The sequence below is a fragment of the Poecile atricapillus genome, chromosome Z (genome assembly GCF_030490865.1).
Source record: "Poecile atricapillus isolate bPoeAtr1 chromosome Z, bPoeAtr1.hap1, whole genome shotgun sequence".
In the NCBI taxonomy this organism is placed as follows: Eukaryota; Metazoa; Chordata; class Aves; order Passeriformes; family Paridae; genus Poecile; species Poecile atricapillus.
The window spans coordinates 67,512,018-67,528,758 of NC_081289.1; the positions used below are offsets into that span (position 1 = coordinate 67,512,018).

General features: G+C 39.0%; 1 protein-coding gene across 1 annotated transcript in view; it reads right to left on the reverse strand.

The window, feature by feature from the left end:
* EDIL3 (EGF like repeats and discoidin domains 3) overlaps window positions 1-16,741 on the reverse strand; it is a 230,294-nt gene that overhangs the window by 56,239 nt on the left and 157,314 nt on the right. The window contains exon 6 of the mRNA XM_058864096.1: window positions 12,750-12,931. Within this exon, the coding sequence (XP_058720079.1) occupies window positions 12,750-12,931 (182 nt within the window). The remainder of the gene's footprint in view (window positions 1-12,749; window positions 12,932-16,741) is intronic.

Genomic DNA, 16,741 nt, shown 5'->3' on the forward strand with positions numbered 1-16,741 from the left:
AAACTTTATAAACTACTATATTTATGAGCTTTATTTTTAAGTAGTTTTGAATTTGATACAACACAAGAAATAAAACCAGGCTGCCTTGTTTTCCAAGATCTACATATCCTGTCAAGGTTAGCAGAAAAATCCCAATGAAAAGGGGGAAAAAAAAAAGCTTTAAAATGCTACAACTTTAGCAATGGCTGTAACAAAGCAGGTGCCAAAATCTTTCTTATTTAATATACATCAGTAGGAAGCTGTGAAGAAATGTCTACTACATCCCTTAGTGCTAAAAGCTTTTTCAGATGTGTTGTTTTGTGGCAGTTGTGAGGGGAAAACAACACAGGAAGCTCTTCTTCAGATCCAGGACAGAAAATTACATGTTTTAATTACATAGGTGATGATGTTTTAAGGCAAAGAGGTGGAAGTCACCAGGACAGGAACAACAGAATAACATATCATTTTAGGAAAGCTAATGGATACACCTATTAAGGATCCCTTATCATTACCTAGATGAACTGGAAAGAAATCAAGGATGAAAGAAGATCAATAGTGTTTTGAGTGATTTACCTCAGTAATTTAAGTAAGAAGGCATGGTAAAGGCCTTGTAAGAAGAAGATGTGGGCATAGACATTTAAGGAATCTACTTACAGGGAGATAGAGAGATATGAGAAAGAGAGAAAGGGAGAAAGGGAGAAAGGGAGAAAGGGAGAAAGGGAGAAAGAAAGAGAGAAAGAGAGAAAGAGAGAAAGAGAGAGAGAGAGAGAGAGAGAGAGAGAGAGAGAGAGAGAAAGAGAGAGAGAAAGAGAGAAAGAGAGAAAGAGAGAAAGAGAGAAAGAGAGAAAGAGAGAAAGAGAAAGAAAGAGAAAGAAAGAAAGAAAGAAAGAAAGAAAGAAAGAAAGAAAGAAAGAAAGAAAGAAAGAAAGAAAGAAAGAAAGAAAGAAAGAAAGAAAGAAAGAAAGAAAGAAAGAAAGAAAGAAAGAAAGAAAGAAAGAAAGAAAGAAAGAAAGAAAGAAAGAAAGAAAGAAAGAAAGAAAGAAAGAAAGAAAGAAAGAAAGAAAGAAAGAAAGAAAGAACAAGCTGATCAGTTTTACTATTTTAACATTTACCATTAAAATTTATTTTAAGACCAATGGATTCAGACTTGACATTCAACCTCTGCTCATGGGCCTGTGTTCAGCACCAGCTCAGAGGGATCTCCTGTATCCAGTGATTTCCATGGGACTTGACTCACCCAGGATGTGCCAGGGATTTGGCTGCAATCCGAGAACACCCAGTGCCCTAAAACCTTATGGCATGAAGAACTTTCTGAAACTTGGATAAGGTTCTGTTTGACACCTGCAGGCTGTGGAATCTGCTCTGATGGCCTTTGCATGTCAATAAGGAGGATTTCTGGGTCTGGAATGAGTGATGAACACTGAGTTGCTCAGGTAAAACTGTGTGAAATGAAGCCAGCAGTTGGATACCAATGCATTTAAATCTGACTCTACAAGAACTGGGTCAGAACAAGAACACACAGGGTGGATGGTGCAAAGTCACTGTGCTGGTGCTGAGGAAAGCACAGGGAGAGCACAGGCATGGAGCCAGCTCAGTTTATGTGAGTTCAGTGACTGTGACAAGAAGCACCACCTCAGGTCCTCTGTTGGGTACACAGTTGAATTCATCCCTGTAGCCAAAACAAATCAAATAAAATCATTTGAGGCAGGTATCTCCCCATCCCGAGAGCTGGGGAATAAAACTAACTCTTTTAGTTTAAGAAGTCCCTGAGATTCCTTCTAATCTTATTTGTTTCAACCACCAAAGTCCTCCCAACTCCATGATTACACAGAGCACTCTGATGATCACAGCAGGTTACAGAGCCGTGGCCTTTCTCTACAGGAGGGGAAAAACACAAGGTGCTGTGTTCACTGCTCTCAGCACTGATCCTGTAGGAGTGATTATCTATTAAACAATTTTCACTAATGCTTTTGGCTCCAGTGACTCACACAGATCTGCTTGGGGATGCTAAATTGTTGTCTACGCTGATGAAGACAAACACAATCTACGTAACCTGGAAAAAAAAAATCCATATTGGAAAGGAAATAAACAAGGAAGACTTTTTCTCTAGGAGAAAGTGGTAATATGAACAAGGCAATTTTATGAGTTCCTGTTGATTGTACAGTGCCCCATTTTCAGAGGTGACTCAGAAACAGTCCTGCAAATCTGAATGGTGTGTGTGCAGCTCCACTGTAGCCATGAGTTAATGTAGGAGCTTGTTTTTCGTGAACAAGTCCAAAGGGCTCCACAAAGCAAAGGCCATTGGTAACTTCCCAGCATGGTTTACAAACCTTAGAACCATAGGAAAAAGGAAGATTAAATTCAGAATGGTAATGTGTGAGTGTAATGGAACAGCAGGGACTGGGACAGCTCCAGTGGAAGGCGTTCATCTTCCTCTCACAATTTATGATCAAATGTTAGCATATTCAGTTTGCAGAAGCTATAAACTGGAAAAAAAGATAAAAAAAACCACCCATCTGCATCTGTCTTATCTACATTATTCCAGGCAGGAGAGGAGAAGAGGGATGGGAAGACAGAGTGACTTTAGGAAGGCCCCCACATGATGCTCCTGGACAGAATCCATAACCATATTCCCCTCATTTGTTATCTCACTGTTAGCAATAACTGCACTAACATTTCCTGCAGAACAGCCTTGTCTGAAGTGTTCCTCCAGAGCAAGCTTTCCAGAAATGCTCAAATTAAAGCTTACATGAAACCTTGGATCTTTGAGACCTTAAATGTAGTTTTAGGTTCATAAACAGAAATGCATTTTATGGAGAACAAAGGTGTTTACCTGTTTCAGTTATGAGATGGAATAGCGTTGTCATAAATAATTCTTCATCTTTTCTAGCACAAAGTAAATATATCTTTACTGCTACTCACCATTACTCATATAAAAATGGGGTTGAATAAGAGATCAAGGTTATACTGGCATTAAAAGATTTATTACAGCAACCCTTCCCTGCTGATCTCATCAGGTTTTGAAGGATTGAAATTTAATTTTTTTTGTCTCTTCTCTTTATTTTTTTTTTTTTTTTTTCAAAGCCATAATTCTGACAAAGCTAGATAGAAAGCACCCAGAGAAACATTTTCTGATGAAAAATAGGGACATTTGCCAATGGAAATGTTTTTTAATAAACCTGGGAAATGAACAACCTGACACAATTCCCTCAATACTGGCAAAGTCAGTGGCTCTGAAAGCTCCCTCCTGTGCTTCCTGTTCAGTCTCCAGGATTGTTTCCTCCAACCTGAGCAGGAAAAGACGCTGTTTCACCCTGGTGCCACAGCAGCTGCAGAGCTGGGCAGGTGATGAGGAGCACGAAGGGCACAGCAGGTCAGTCACTATTAACTTCCCCGCTGCAAAGCCTCGCTGGCACCTGCACACAAGGTGCTCATCTGTCTTGCCTGTCTGTGGCTTTTTGATACTCTCCTAATCAGCACTGTCAGCAGAGCTCCCCCAGATTTAGTTCAGGGCATTAATGCAGTCAGCACAGTGGCAGTGATGTGTGTTTTAAGCAGCACACAGCAAGGAAATGCAGTGATTTATCCACGGCAGCACTGCAGCTGTTGCTGACTCGCTGGAAGGGGGTCTGCCCCGTGGAGAAAAAAAAAACAGGTTTTGTTGTAAAATATTCACATGATAGTGTAAATTTTTGTCTTGTAATAGGCTAGGAGAACAAATGTTTGTTACAGGCTTCTCTGAAAATAATGATTCCCAGCGTGACTGTGGGATTGCACCTTGAGGACAGACCAATTAAACACTCATGTTTGTTTCTGATCCCAGCCCATTTTGTTCCACTTGTGTGGATGCAGGTCCATCCAGCAAAATATCCTCATAACTTTCCTGTTAAATCCTCTGCAAACTCACCCTCCTGCTGTTTCCAGTCTATCACACCTCAGGGTAAGAACAAAACACCTCTCAGGACTTCTCTGCACTCACCTGCATCTCAGCCTCAGACAGCCCTCTAAAAACAACTCATCACCCTTGCCATCCTCAGTGAGACTTATTCATGTACCTTCTTTAAGTTAGTCATGCAGAATCAGAGATGCAAATTGGACCACTAATTTAATTTGCCTCTCTGTGAAGAGATCAGAATATGGGTTAGACCCTACTTGTATGGAAAACATAAATACAAGGATTGTTCAGCCCATGAAATGCTAATGTGGAGGAACATATGTTATGAGAATTATCAAAAAGCACCTACTTCATTTGGCTTTTGTTGAGAACTTTCAATTTATGCCTCAGAGAGTTTACATAATTAGACAGACTAAAAACTTGCTTAGTCTGTTCCTTCTTATTATTAAGTCATTATTTTAGTCCCAAAGGTAGTTGTTATGAATGCCATTAACGGGATTATATGAATTATTCAAACGCTGGCATGTTTAGACTGTCATCTTAAGAAAGGGCCCATAATCAATCTCACATTGTTCAGAGGTTCGTAGCCCTGCAAAATATCATCTTATTTTCAAAGTATTGATCAAATGAGTATTTACTATCTGAAACTGAATGTTACCTAAGAAACACCAAGGTCATTTATTGCTATTATTAATTTCTTCATATGCTTTGAACTTGTGAAAACTCTTCCTGCCTTTGGAATGCTAATGGGTCTCAGGAAGAACTTCCCCATGATGTCTAGAAGACATCCTGACGAATCAGCCTAAGAATAGGTAAATAAAAATACCAGTGGAAATATCTGCATGTATTTCCCCTTGTAAAACAGCTTTGATCAACAGCTTGTAGATCTAGAAGATGTGATGTCAGACTCAGGTCAAAACCACATACTTTTCTTTTTATCCTACATGAAAACCGTCTTCCTTGGGGAAAAGAAGGGAATTCAAAAAGGTGCAATATTAAAATCATCATGAAAATGCACTCAGGGAAATTTCTGGTTGTGAAATAATATCAGATATTGAGAGGTACTTTCTTTCACACACTTTGTATCTGTTTTCATGGCACTTTGGCAGAGGCACTCTGGCAAAAAAGCTGAAAAAATTATAATCTCCTCTCAAGCCCCAAAAGGACAACTGGAAAAAATTCTTATTCTGGCTTCAGTGGGCTTTGTCTAGGTTCTACATATGTTCCCAGACCAAGAAGTCATGGAATTATAGAATCTTCAGGTTTGAAAACCTTCTTGTGAGGAAGGACCTGGGGGTTCTGCAGAGCAATGAGTGTCCTGGGGGTGAGGAAGGTCAATGGGATTTGGGGGGACATTGGGAAGAGCACTCCCAGCAAGTCAGGGAAGGGATCCTGCCCCTCTGCCCAGCCTCATGAGGACACATCTGCAGTGCAGTGTCCAGCTCCACAGGATGGGAGGGACATGGAGCTCCTGGAGCAGGTCCAGTGGAGGGGGACAAAGGTGATTCAGGGCCTGGAGCATCTCCATGACCAGAAATTCTGAGGGGGCTGGGGCTGCTCAGCCTGGAGAGAAGCCCCAGCTGAGAGGGGCCCTCAGCCCTGGGTGTCCCTGTTTGTCCCTGGCTGTCCCTGGCTGTCCCTGGGCACAGGGAGGGACAGAGCAGGCCCAGGCTCTGCTCCAGGCCCAGAAATGGCACAAGAGGAATGGGACCATCTCAGGATTTCCCCTGGCACAGGAGCAGAACTTCTGCCCTGGGCAGTGCCCAGCCCTGAGCAGGGAGGCTGTGGAGTTTCCTCCCTGGGGATATTCCAGAATTACCTGGACACAATCCCATGGGGTCTGGTATGGCCCTGCTGGAGCAGGGAGACAGGAGCAGGTCCCTTCTGAGCTGACACTTGCTGGGATTGTACGTATATGTTCCTGCATAACACACCAAAAAAAAAATCTTAATATCCTGGCATGTAATCTTACTTTTTCTTGAACTTTGTTCCCTGAACCTTAGCTTTATTGAAATAACTTGAAACCACACTTTTGTAGAAGTCAAGTTACTTTTTCTTGAACTTTGTTCCCTGAACCTTAGCTTTATTGAAATAACTTGAAACCACACTTTTGTAGAAGTCAAGTCTAGCAGGATGGTAACTGTGAGTGAGGATTTTGAGCGAGTGGTTAGGAGGCAAAAATGACTCATTTGGCTATCACACAACAGCATGGCATCATCTCCCAGATTTGGATGCTGTCCTCCCCACAAGGTGACTGTGATACTCACATCATTCTATTATGGACCACCACACAGGTGCTGGGGCACCTTTTACTTGCTTCTTCCCTGGTGCAAGAAACCACGTGGACACACATTTGTTCCTTTTGGTGTCACCACTCCCTAAGATCTGATTGCTCTTAATATCAGAGTGGCAAATGGGAAAAAATAAATAAATATTAGTTGAAATGGATGGTGCTGCAGATGCAGGGAAATGTTTAAAGGTCCTGTTGCTTCAGTCCTTCAGCCACATTAGTTGGAGTAATTAAGGAAAGCTGGCACGGGGGCTGGCAGAGCATGTTATGGATGGTGTTCATAACAGCATCAAGCTCCAGTTGCCATGGGGATGCTGACTCTGAACTGAGTGCTTTAGTGCACCCAAAACCTCAGCCCAAAGTTGTTTGAACGTGTTTGTGCGTTGGATGGAAGCAGGAGGTGTGATATGAAATGGATACCAAGATGTGGGGCACCAGGGAGTCTGTGGATGGTTACATTAAGAAATAGGCTCCCAGTCCCTTTGTTTTCTGCTCTGAGTACACAAATTACATCTTTGACTTGTAAGCTAAAGGCACAGATTCTGAGGGTGGTCTGCAGGGAGCAGACATTGGTATTGAGTTCACTGAAGTCAGTGAATTTATGGCAGATTTTAGCTAGCAGAAAACCTCTTCTAATTCCTGCAGATCCAAATGTCCTGCATGGCATTGGTTTAATTCAACTTTCCTTATTAGTTTCTGTTCTCCACAGCTAAGGGCTTTCAGGTACTTACTGCCTCTCATCAATCTCCTCCAAGGAAATCCTTCTATGACTTTGAGCCAAATTTTGAAGTATTGACAAAAAAAATAAAAAAATAAAAATGCAGAATTTGAACAACTTTTTAGCATTTAACTCAGCAGGTTGAATCTTCCTATGCAGTGCACATCACCTTGCAGGATGACTCTGAGACTGCACTTCATAAAGTTCATCTGACACTGAGATGAGAGCTACATTAAGTGATATAAAACATTTAAGCTGCAGTGACAGGTATTTTTGGAAGCCTGTACACGAGTGCTCATGAATGAGGAAATGAACTTTGACAAAATGAATGGTTTCACAGATGGCAGTTTGCTTGGAGCTCTCACCAACAGATGTTTGAGTGAATGTTCTGCTAGGCCTCTGTGTATTTTGGGTTTTATCATTTCATTAGCAAATAGCTATCACCTGGTGTGTACTTGTTCTTTGTAAACTCTTGATGAGGAAGCTGTTAACTTTTTTCCTTTGCCTTTTTTTTATTTTCTGTTTTTTTGAGGAAAAAGCCACACACAATACTTTATGGTTTTCTGCCTGGGGATAAGAATGATGGAATTGAAGCTTTTATACAAATAGTTTTTGTGTGTGTCATAGTAGTTACGATTAGGTTTGTGAGATTTGTAGTCACAGACTTACTTATGCCATGGGACTGAAAGTCCCAAAAAAGTGAGGCTGAGCACCAGAGGTGAAACCAAAACTGGTTTGAAGACACTTGTGTAAAAAACAAATTAATTTTCAATCAGAATATAAATTCTACCTAACAGCAATTGCAATATATTTTGATTTTTTTTTTTTTTTTTTTTTTTTTTTTAACAAAGAGAAAGCATGCTCTGTGTTTTTCAAGGAAAAAAAAAAAAGACTAAATAAATTAATTCTGATTTCAGAGGTCAGGGAAATATTTTGCCTGAATCTGCTGGGCTAGGTCCCTTTCCATCACAGGTCATATTTTTTCTTAAAAATCTCTGCAGCAAAAGTGTTTACACATCATTTCAAGAAATAGAGTGAGGAAATTTTCTTAAAGCTGTGCAAAGTTATTAAGAAAGTTAAATTAAGAAAGCAAAAAGTATCATTTACAACAGACACACTGAGATGGAAAATAAACCAAATGTATTTTACTTTGGACTAGAGTACTAATATATTCAAATTGCCAATTAGAAGTTGGGCATATTTTCCATCAAACTGTTGTATTTCTCATTATTATGTTTCATTTGAACTTGAGTGCATAATTTCAGAAAAAAACATCTGGGGAATAAATTTGAAAAATGATAGAATTATAGTTCTCTTTCCATATACTCTAAGTAAAAGTTGTAGCTTTTCCATTTTGAAATTATGACTTGCCATTCAAAAATTGATTCCAGAAATTTTAAAAAAATGAAATATAGATGAAAAGGTATGACGTCTTTGAAGAAGAAACCCCAAATTAAATATTTGGGGTCATCTAGCAATAAAAACTGGAAGGAAAAACTGAATAATCAGCCTGAATCAACTTCATTTCCCACTTTTTGATTTTGCAACCAAAATGAACAGTCTACCTGTTTTGTAGATTAATCCTTCAACCCTCCAACTACTCACAATAATAAAATAAATATTTGATTATTTTATTTTTTTTAAAAAAAAGGGTAGCCATGCCATTGTCTCCAGAGAAACAGTTTATGCCATTGTAGTGTGGGATGACAAAATAGGGGTTTTATCATTCTATTTAATACTTTACATTTACACACAACAGTCTCCAGCAACAGGTCAGGTGTCCAAACACATCTCCCACACAGTTGGCATGATGCTGAGTAATTACTGCATTTTCTCAAAATTCTCCAGGTGTAAGCTGTGCTCGAATCTGCTCTCTGTGGCTGTGGGTTAACACTTTGTAAAAATGATTTCCGTGTCCAAAAGACCAGAAAACTGTTAAAAGTTGTGGATAGGGGGAAAAATTAAGGAATACGGTGGTTAATAGGATGAAGAAATAGAAATAGAAATAGAAATAGAAATAGAAATAGAAATAGAAATAGAAATAGAAATAGAAATAGAAATAGAAATAGAAATAGAAATAGAAATAGAAATAGAAATAGAAATAGAAATAGAAATAGAAATAGAAATAGAATAAAGAAATAGGATGGTTAAAGCTGGGAGACCAACCTGGGAGTGATGGAACTGGGAGAGGAGAAGAGGTGTAAGGGCACAGGCATGGATTCCTAGGTAAGAATTCACTAGAGAGGAGTAACTTTCACAAACTCCTGCTGGCAGTTTGTATCAGAGATTAGCTGCCATTATGATTTTGGATATGGTAGAGGGATAACAGAAACAATAATCCTGCCCATGGCCATATCTATTCTGATTCATACTGCCTTGAAAAGAATAACTAATACAGGAATAGAAAAATACAGATGCAAGGAATGAGCAGAGAAGAAGCGAAATCAGAATAAAACAAACCATTGTATTTTAAAACCATAAATGCAAAAGGACAGAAGGGAAAAGAGAAATTGCTGTTAAAAAAAAAAAAAGAAAAAAAAAAAGAGTTGACAAGAAAGACTCATTACTGGAACAGTCAATGTGAGCATTTTGGTTATACTTCAGGACCAATTAATGAAAAATAGATGTATATTTTTTTTTTTTTTTGCCATTGTGTTTGGAAACTATAAAAGTTAATATCACCAATAAAGTGGTAAGCAGTACACAGGTGTTATTTTATCACAGACAACCTGTGAGGAGAAACAGAGGTCAGGAGAACTTTAAAAGCCAGATATGACTTACTCAGGCTTTAATTTGCTTCCAAAAACATGGTCAGTGACCCTTTAAATCACCAGCCAATTACAAGCATTGTAGTGCCATTACTAATTACATGCTGAGAGTGTAAATTTAAAATGGCAATTTCAATTTTCAGATCATTGGGAGAATGCAGGAAAATGAAATTGCATACTAATTAGTTCATGTGTATCAGACACCTGAAAGATTAGATAAAAAAAAAAACAAAAACAACTTCTGCACTCATTACAAGTGAGTTATAAGCAGAACACTCAAACCTTTTATTTGCCAGGCTGCATGTAAGTAAAGAAATTAAATGACAAAGAAAATTGATAATAATGGAACAAGGCAAAAATAGCTACAGGCCTGTATATAATCACACTTTGAGGGACTTTGCCTATTTTACACGGCTTGCTTTAGAATTTATCTAGCATTAGAAGCTACAAGAGGGGAGCGGGCGATTGCTTCAGGTTCACTGCGCTAAATGTTAATTTGCATGTCCTAAAAATGGATTTTCTGGCTTTGCAGCTTTCCACTTAATCTCTGCCAAACACTCACGCCGTTTTTCCAGTGCCTTCCTGCGGACCAGGTGCTTCGTCACTCAGAACAGCATGGAAAAGGCTCCATGTGCAGGCTGCTCCCAGTAGGGTCTGGGAAGGAGGTGGTGACACAACAGAGTAAAAACCCAAGTAGAGGGTTTGACATCTTTCCTCCTGTTAAACCAAAGGCAGCCAGAAATTTTGCCCGAATCTGGATTTTTTTTGGTGTTTTTTTTTTTTTTGTACCCCTCCACGAATATTTATGGAGCATCTCCCTGGGTATTACAGAAGCTGTGCAAAAACATGACATGGGATTTCTGCTTCTCCTCCCACCAGAAACTGCTCACCCACACGAGGGTCAGTCAGTGTTTGTCTTTTAAAGCTTATTTCATGCTTGAAGGACAAGGCAGTGCTCTGATGTAAAGAACTGCTGTGCATAAAGTGTGAGTCTGTGGATGTCTCCACCTTCCCAGGTCTAAAAAGAGTTTCTGCAGGGGACTGGAAAGCACTTCTTCTTTGCAACTATCATCTCCTTAAAAAGTTTCAGATTTTTCTGGTTCCAGATGTTTTTAAAGAAATCCTCCCAAGACCTCTGCTCTGAAATTGCAAATATATTAAAATTTGCCCTGAACTGAAAAAAAGAGGATTAAAAAAAGCATTTGTCAGGTTTTGTGAAAATGATAGATTAAAGTTTATTTTTCAAGAAAAATGAGAAGGAAAAGAAGGGAAAGCTTAAAACACATTAATTGTATGATGCAAGCTTCTCAAAAGTCCTTACACCCCATGGTGGTCAAAATTACAGAATAACCTGTAAGGAACTGGGAATAACTTCCAAAACTCCAAAAGAAAGAAGAAATTCTTCAGACCTGATGCCATGGGCTGAGATTTTAGTCACATTTTCTCCACTGGCCCAATGCTCCTTGCAGGTAGGAGCAGAGGGAAGATTTCCCAGGGAGCAAAGTCCAAGGGAGCCTGGCAGCTGCCCCAGTGGAGCCAAGCACAAATGTGGAATCATCAGACCATTAGATATCCCCATCCAGTTCACCTCCTCAGAAAGACATGTCTAGGGGGCCAGTGCTAAATGATTTTGAAATCTTTCTCCAGCTCATTTAGTGAAGCCCACGCTCTAACACAGACCAAAAGCTGACATTTCCATTTTCCATTAAAGTTACATTAGCTTTCTACTCCCATGGAAGTAATTCTGCTCAGGTCCCCCTGCATGATCCTTTCCAGTTCTTTTCAATGTATAAATTTTACAGACTTTCCTAACCCCTCTGATCTTTATGGAGGAAAACTGACTTATGACACGTTGAAGGGCCTTTGTGTTTTCACTCTGCAATAAATAACAAACAGTAGCACCAGTTTTCGTTTTTCAGAGCTGACAAAATGCAGCACTCCCACTGCACCAGTTTCAGAAAACTTCATCAAATTGTGCTTTGTGTCTGCTCTCCACACAAGAGAAATGAACAGGTAATTCTGTATACTTCCCCACCCCCAGATATTTAGGAGCCTCTCAGAAGAATAAAAAATGGTACTCAGGGAAAAAACATTGATTATGAGAAAATGTTAATGCCATGTACACCAAGGTAGCCTCAAAGAGACTGTGTCTGACATAGCTGAGGGCATTATGGACACTTCAACTTAATGCTGGAAGATAAAATGCCCAAACACAGAATGTTTTACTAAATCCTGCAGTGGGTTCCCTGGAAGAGAAGCATCCTCCTCACATTGCTGATCAGTGCAGAAAGTTTTCCCATATGTATCTAACTCACTAACCTTTATTAACCAAAGCTAAAAATGCCAAAGCTTTGCCCAACTCATATATCATGGAAACACCATCCAAGCAAGGAGCTTCAGCAACCACTAGGTAATTACCTTCATTAAAACACTGTTGCAGGACTTCATACTCACTGCTTTTACTGAAGTTGGGCACAGAGAAATCCACTTCACAGTGAGGCCATTGCTGTTTGAATCACTCTAGCAATAACATCCTTGAGTGGGATGAGAAAATGTGTGCTTTCAGTCCCATGGATGTGTTTGAACTAACAGCTGCTTCCACCTTAATTAAAACAGTTCATGTTACTTCCAGTAGTACTTAACCTGTGTGCCCAGAGCAGCTCAGCAAAGAGGACCAGCTCTTCCAGCATGCTCTGGCACTGCCGAAACCACACTTCAAGCACCTTTAGCATGTGTCATGATATCTCCACCAAGAGATAATGCTGTGATATGCTTCTAAGGACCTGACCACCAAACGCAACATATGTGGAGAACAGTTTCCTTGAAAGGAGCCTGTAGAAAATCTGCCTCCACGGTTTAGAGCCACAATGGAACATATGCACACGGGTTTTTAGATTAAAAAAAAAAAAGGCCTGTGCATTTGTAAAGTCAAGATTATCACTGTTTTGCAACTAAATAGTCCCTTTTAGCCTCGGCTATGTCTCTGACAGTGAATAAGAATCTAGCTGTTCGTTAACCACTTGTCTCCATCAGTTTCTTAAGTGACACTGGCAATTGAATCAGGGATATTTTTTTTTTCTCCTCAGCTCCATCTGTTACCTGAATCCATGGCCATCTGTCATTTTCTGCTGCAGTCCAGGCATTCACAAGACCCTTCTTATTAAGCCGTGCATAGTATGGGTACCACTTCTGGAGTCCAAAAAGAGCTCGGTGGGTGGATGATGCCGTGATTTGTTGGTTTGACACAATCCCTCCTTCTATCCCTAGTGGGCCAGAGCACCCTGCAAATGGGAACAGAAAAAAAATAATAATAAGAAAATGATTAAACTGAAATGATCCACTGTTCTGAGTCCCAAGTCGCTGTAATTACAATAGCATACAAATAGATCCATAATGTCATGTCAAATGCAGCTTAGAAGAAATTTAAAGTACTTGACTATATCACCTTTTTATAGAAATTAAATAAAAAAGAAACCCAAACTAGAAGCATTTCTTGCAAATAATTCTTCCCATTATAAAATTAATGAGATGGATTAAACTTTCAATTTCTTTTAGCTTGTTCTAGCTGAAGACTTGTGAGTTTGGGTTGTATGGACACGAGGAAAGAAAAAATTCTCAGATTCAAATATTGAAATGATTGTTAAAAGTAAATTTAAAATTCTGTAATTACTGCAAAGTTCCATATTGTTGCTCTTGCCTCAAAGTTCATCATTTAACCAATGTGCTAAAAATTGTTATTGCAGTTATCTCTAGAAATGTGACAATAGACATAAGTTATCATTCAGTTACATTAAAAATGTTTAAAGCTTTATCCATTTAATCAACAAGCCTCAAAGTATGTATTTAACTGAAATGCTCCAGTGTTCATAATTTTATGTATGGTATTCATCATTAAATTATTCACCAGAAATACTTGTAGACCTATTAGGTTTTTTTTAAAAAAATCAAGATATTTCTGCTTACATTGTTTTTTGAAACCACTCCATTTGGGCACAGGAACAAAAGCATTCAGCTATTGTGAGCAATCTGAACTGAGAAAATGATGAAAATTCATTATATACAAACAATTGGCGGTTTATCTACTATTCAACACCCGATGGAGTATCTGAGATTCTCCTTTCCTCATTTCTGATGCAGAATCTGGAGAGAAGGTAATCACAGGAATTACTCTGGCAGCCAGTGTTACTCTGTTGCCCAAAAGATCTTGTGCTTTGCAGGTCAGCTGCACTTTGGCAATTTTGAACACCACAGGACAGATGTTTACTTACATTTCAGGTTTTCCCAGAAACCTGGCAGCGTTTCACCTCAAGCAGTACCCAAAAATGAACTCTGAAATCGTACTGTTATGAAATCCTTGCACCACATGGGCAGGAAGTCACAAATAATTTAATTCCTCATTAATTTAAAGGTACAGAGAAGAAAAAGTGACCAGTGCAATTTGCTCCTCTCAGCCAGGAGACGGCACAGGGTAGCACAGTCCCCAGGCGTGGGGTGTCACTGATGATGGAAACAAAGACAAACTGAAGTTTATGTTGATTATGGTGATGGACGAACACATGCTCGTGGTCTGAAAAGGGAAAGCAAAGCTCCCATGCAGGTGGGCTTCAGGGAGAATTGTTCCTTCAAAACCTGCCCGAAACTTCCAGGAGATGCGTGAACAGAATCCTGGCCCCACTCCAATTAACAACCAACTTGCACCACGGAATGATTTCACACGGGTTCTTACCGGCCCGCAAAGCTCAGCTAGAACTTAAACTCCTCATGCTACTTCTCTTCATCAGCCAAAAATAAAAGCTTTGCCCTCAGCACTTGACTAATAACTGCACAAAACACGACGAAACGCGGCTCTCTCCTGTTGCTGTGCCAGGCGCGAGGCAGCGCCAGAAGAAAACAAACTCTTTGTCACCAGGATGGGCAGGCGCAATGTAGAACACACTCAGAAAACCCATGTATGCCAGGAAAGTGTCATTCCTCATTGTGTTTTCATCAAGCATTACTTGAGGATTGAAAGGCCTATTCAAACCTTAGCCGTTTCTGAAGTATTTTCATCGAAGCAGAATGAAATCTTTTGGTGTGTAAACTGCTGCGTCTGCTTGCAAGACAGAGGGAAATGACTCCTCTCTCCTAAGGGAAGTGCATGTTTTTAAAAGTTTCTTATAGCTAATTATTAAAAAAAACCAAAAAGCTGTGCTGTTCCATAATGGAAAAGAAGGTTCACACAGATGTGTCTGTGTTCATGTGTAACTCACCAACACACCCATACCTCCAGGACACATGCATGAAATAAATTAACCATCTTTAAGAGCTGCAGTCATAGAATGGTAACTATTTAAAAATAGAGATGTGAGAAAACAGAAGGTTTTCCAAGGGGACCTTAAATAGGAGGCATGCTGGAGCCATGCTAATATTTGCCATGTCTGTTAATGCATCTCGTGTCTGAGATGCATTAAATGCTATTTGAAATATGTGTGAAATCCTGACAAGACAAAGTTGAATTTTTTTTTATAACTTGAAGGCAATTTCCTTTCTAGGTTTAATTACCAAGCACAGAACTTAACTCTGTTTTTTCAGCTATGACCATACACGCTCAGCAGTGTTTATCTTCCTTAGCTTTAGGAGGATTATTCCTGAAATCCAGAGAAAATCGCTACCTTCAGGGAACAGGTACTTTATTGTACAAGCTCCTTATTTTCTTTGCAGCTCCAGTCATGGTTTTGTCACATTTGTCAGTTTTTCAATCTGAGCTAAACAAAAAATTTACCACTCCTAAAAGTTAAAATTACCATATTAAAGATACTTTCTACTTTGGTGTTCTGTTCAGACATAATGACATGAGATGTGTGGAAAGCATGAGACTGGATAATAGTTTCTAAACAATTTTATATTTCTTAAATTATCAGAACATTCTCCTATTTATTTATTTAGTTTTTATTTATTGAACAACCAAGATTTCAGCAGAAGTTTCATTAGGATACTGTCAGTGAGGTCCTTCCACTGTTAAATCTGCCCTTTTACTCACCCATTAGGTATTTATTTTAATCAGACATCATTTTCTACAAGAAAACCTTTCAATTCACTTTCTTTTATCTGTTAAAAACAATTACTGAACATATTTTTGGATAGCCAAATACCACAGCAAATGGACTTTCCTTAGCCATATGCTCATTAATTTCTTCCAAAAAACTCCACTAGATTAGCAAGTCACTCTTTCTTCTTCTAAAAACTCTAATGGGGCTATAACTCTCTGAATTCACATGAAATTTGTTTTTCCTGAAAACTCCCAGCTGAATGACCCATCTCTAGTTCCACTAAATGTGGTTTATCACTAAAAGACTGGTTACAGACCATCTCCTGCATACAATATTAAGTTTCAGACACAAAACCCACTTTTCTTCAAGTTATCAATTACTTCTTTAGGTGTTTAACAGCTGTGATATACTACTGACTACTAACAATGAAAACAGGCAACAAGAGCTTTTTCAGTTTGTTTTCTTTTAAAAAACTGAGATGCATGTTTTGCAGAACAAGTGCAAGATGTATTTTATTTTATTGTTATACCTCTGCTTCTATTAAAGCCATGGTTCTTTTAATAGAAATCATGACAGCTTGGGAAATAATAATAATAATATCATAACAGTGATTGTGTACAATTCATGCTGGTCAATGTTAGCCATTGAATTCAAAAAAAGGTATTTTTATTTGTTAAGGCAGACACATTGGGGTATAACAATACACTTGATGCAAAGAAGTAAAGAAAAAATTAAACAGCAATTAAGCTGCCTGACATGAAACAGATTTTCAAGGCAGATTTTGTCATCTGGAGGTGTTATTTCAGGGTCATTAAAAAGCAAGATAATAAGGCAAGTAATATTGGTGACAATTATGGGTGTGCACTAAATAAAACCCATTTAATACTTCTCCTTTTCTCACCAAACACAAACCTATGCCCATAAAATCTCACTATCCATGAAAATAACAATACCAAGGTGTACCAAAAACTATGTGAATGGATCCAGAAAAGGATGGGAAAAGTCAGTAACAGAGGAAAAGTGAATTTGTCAGTTCTCCTGAGAGTCCCCACCATGTGAAGT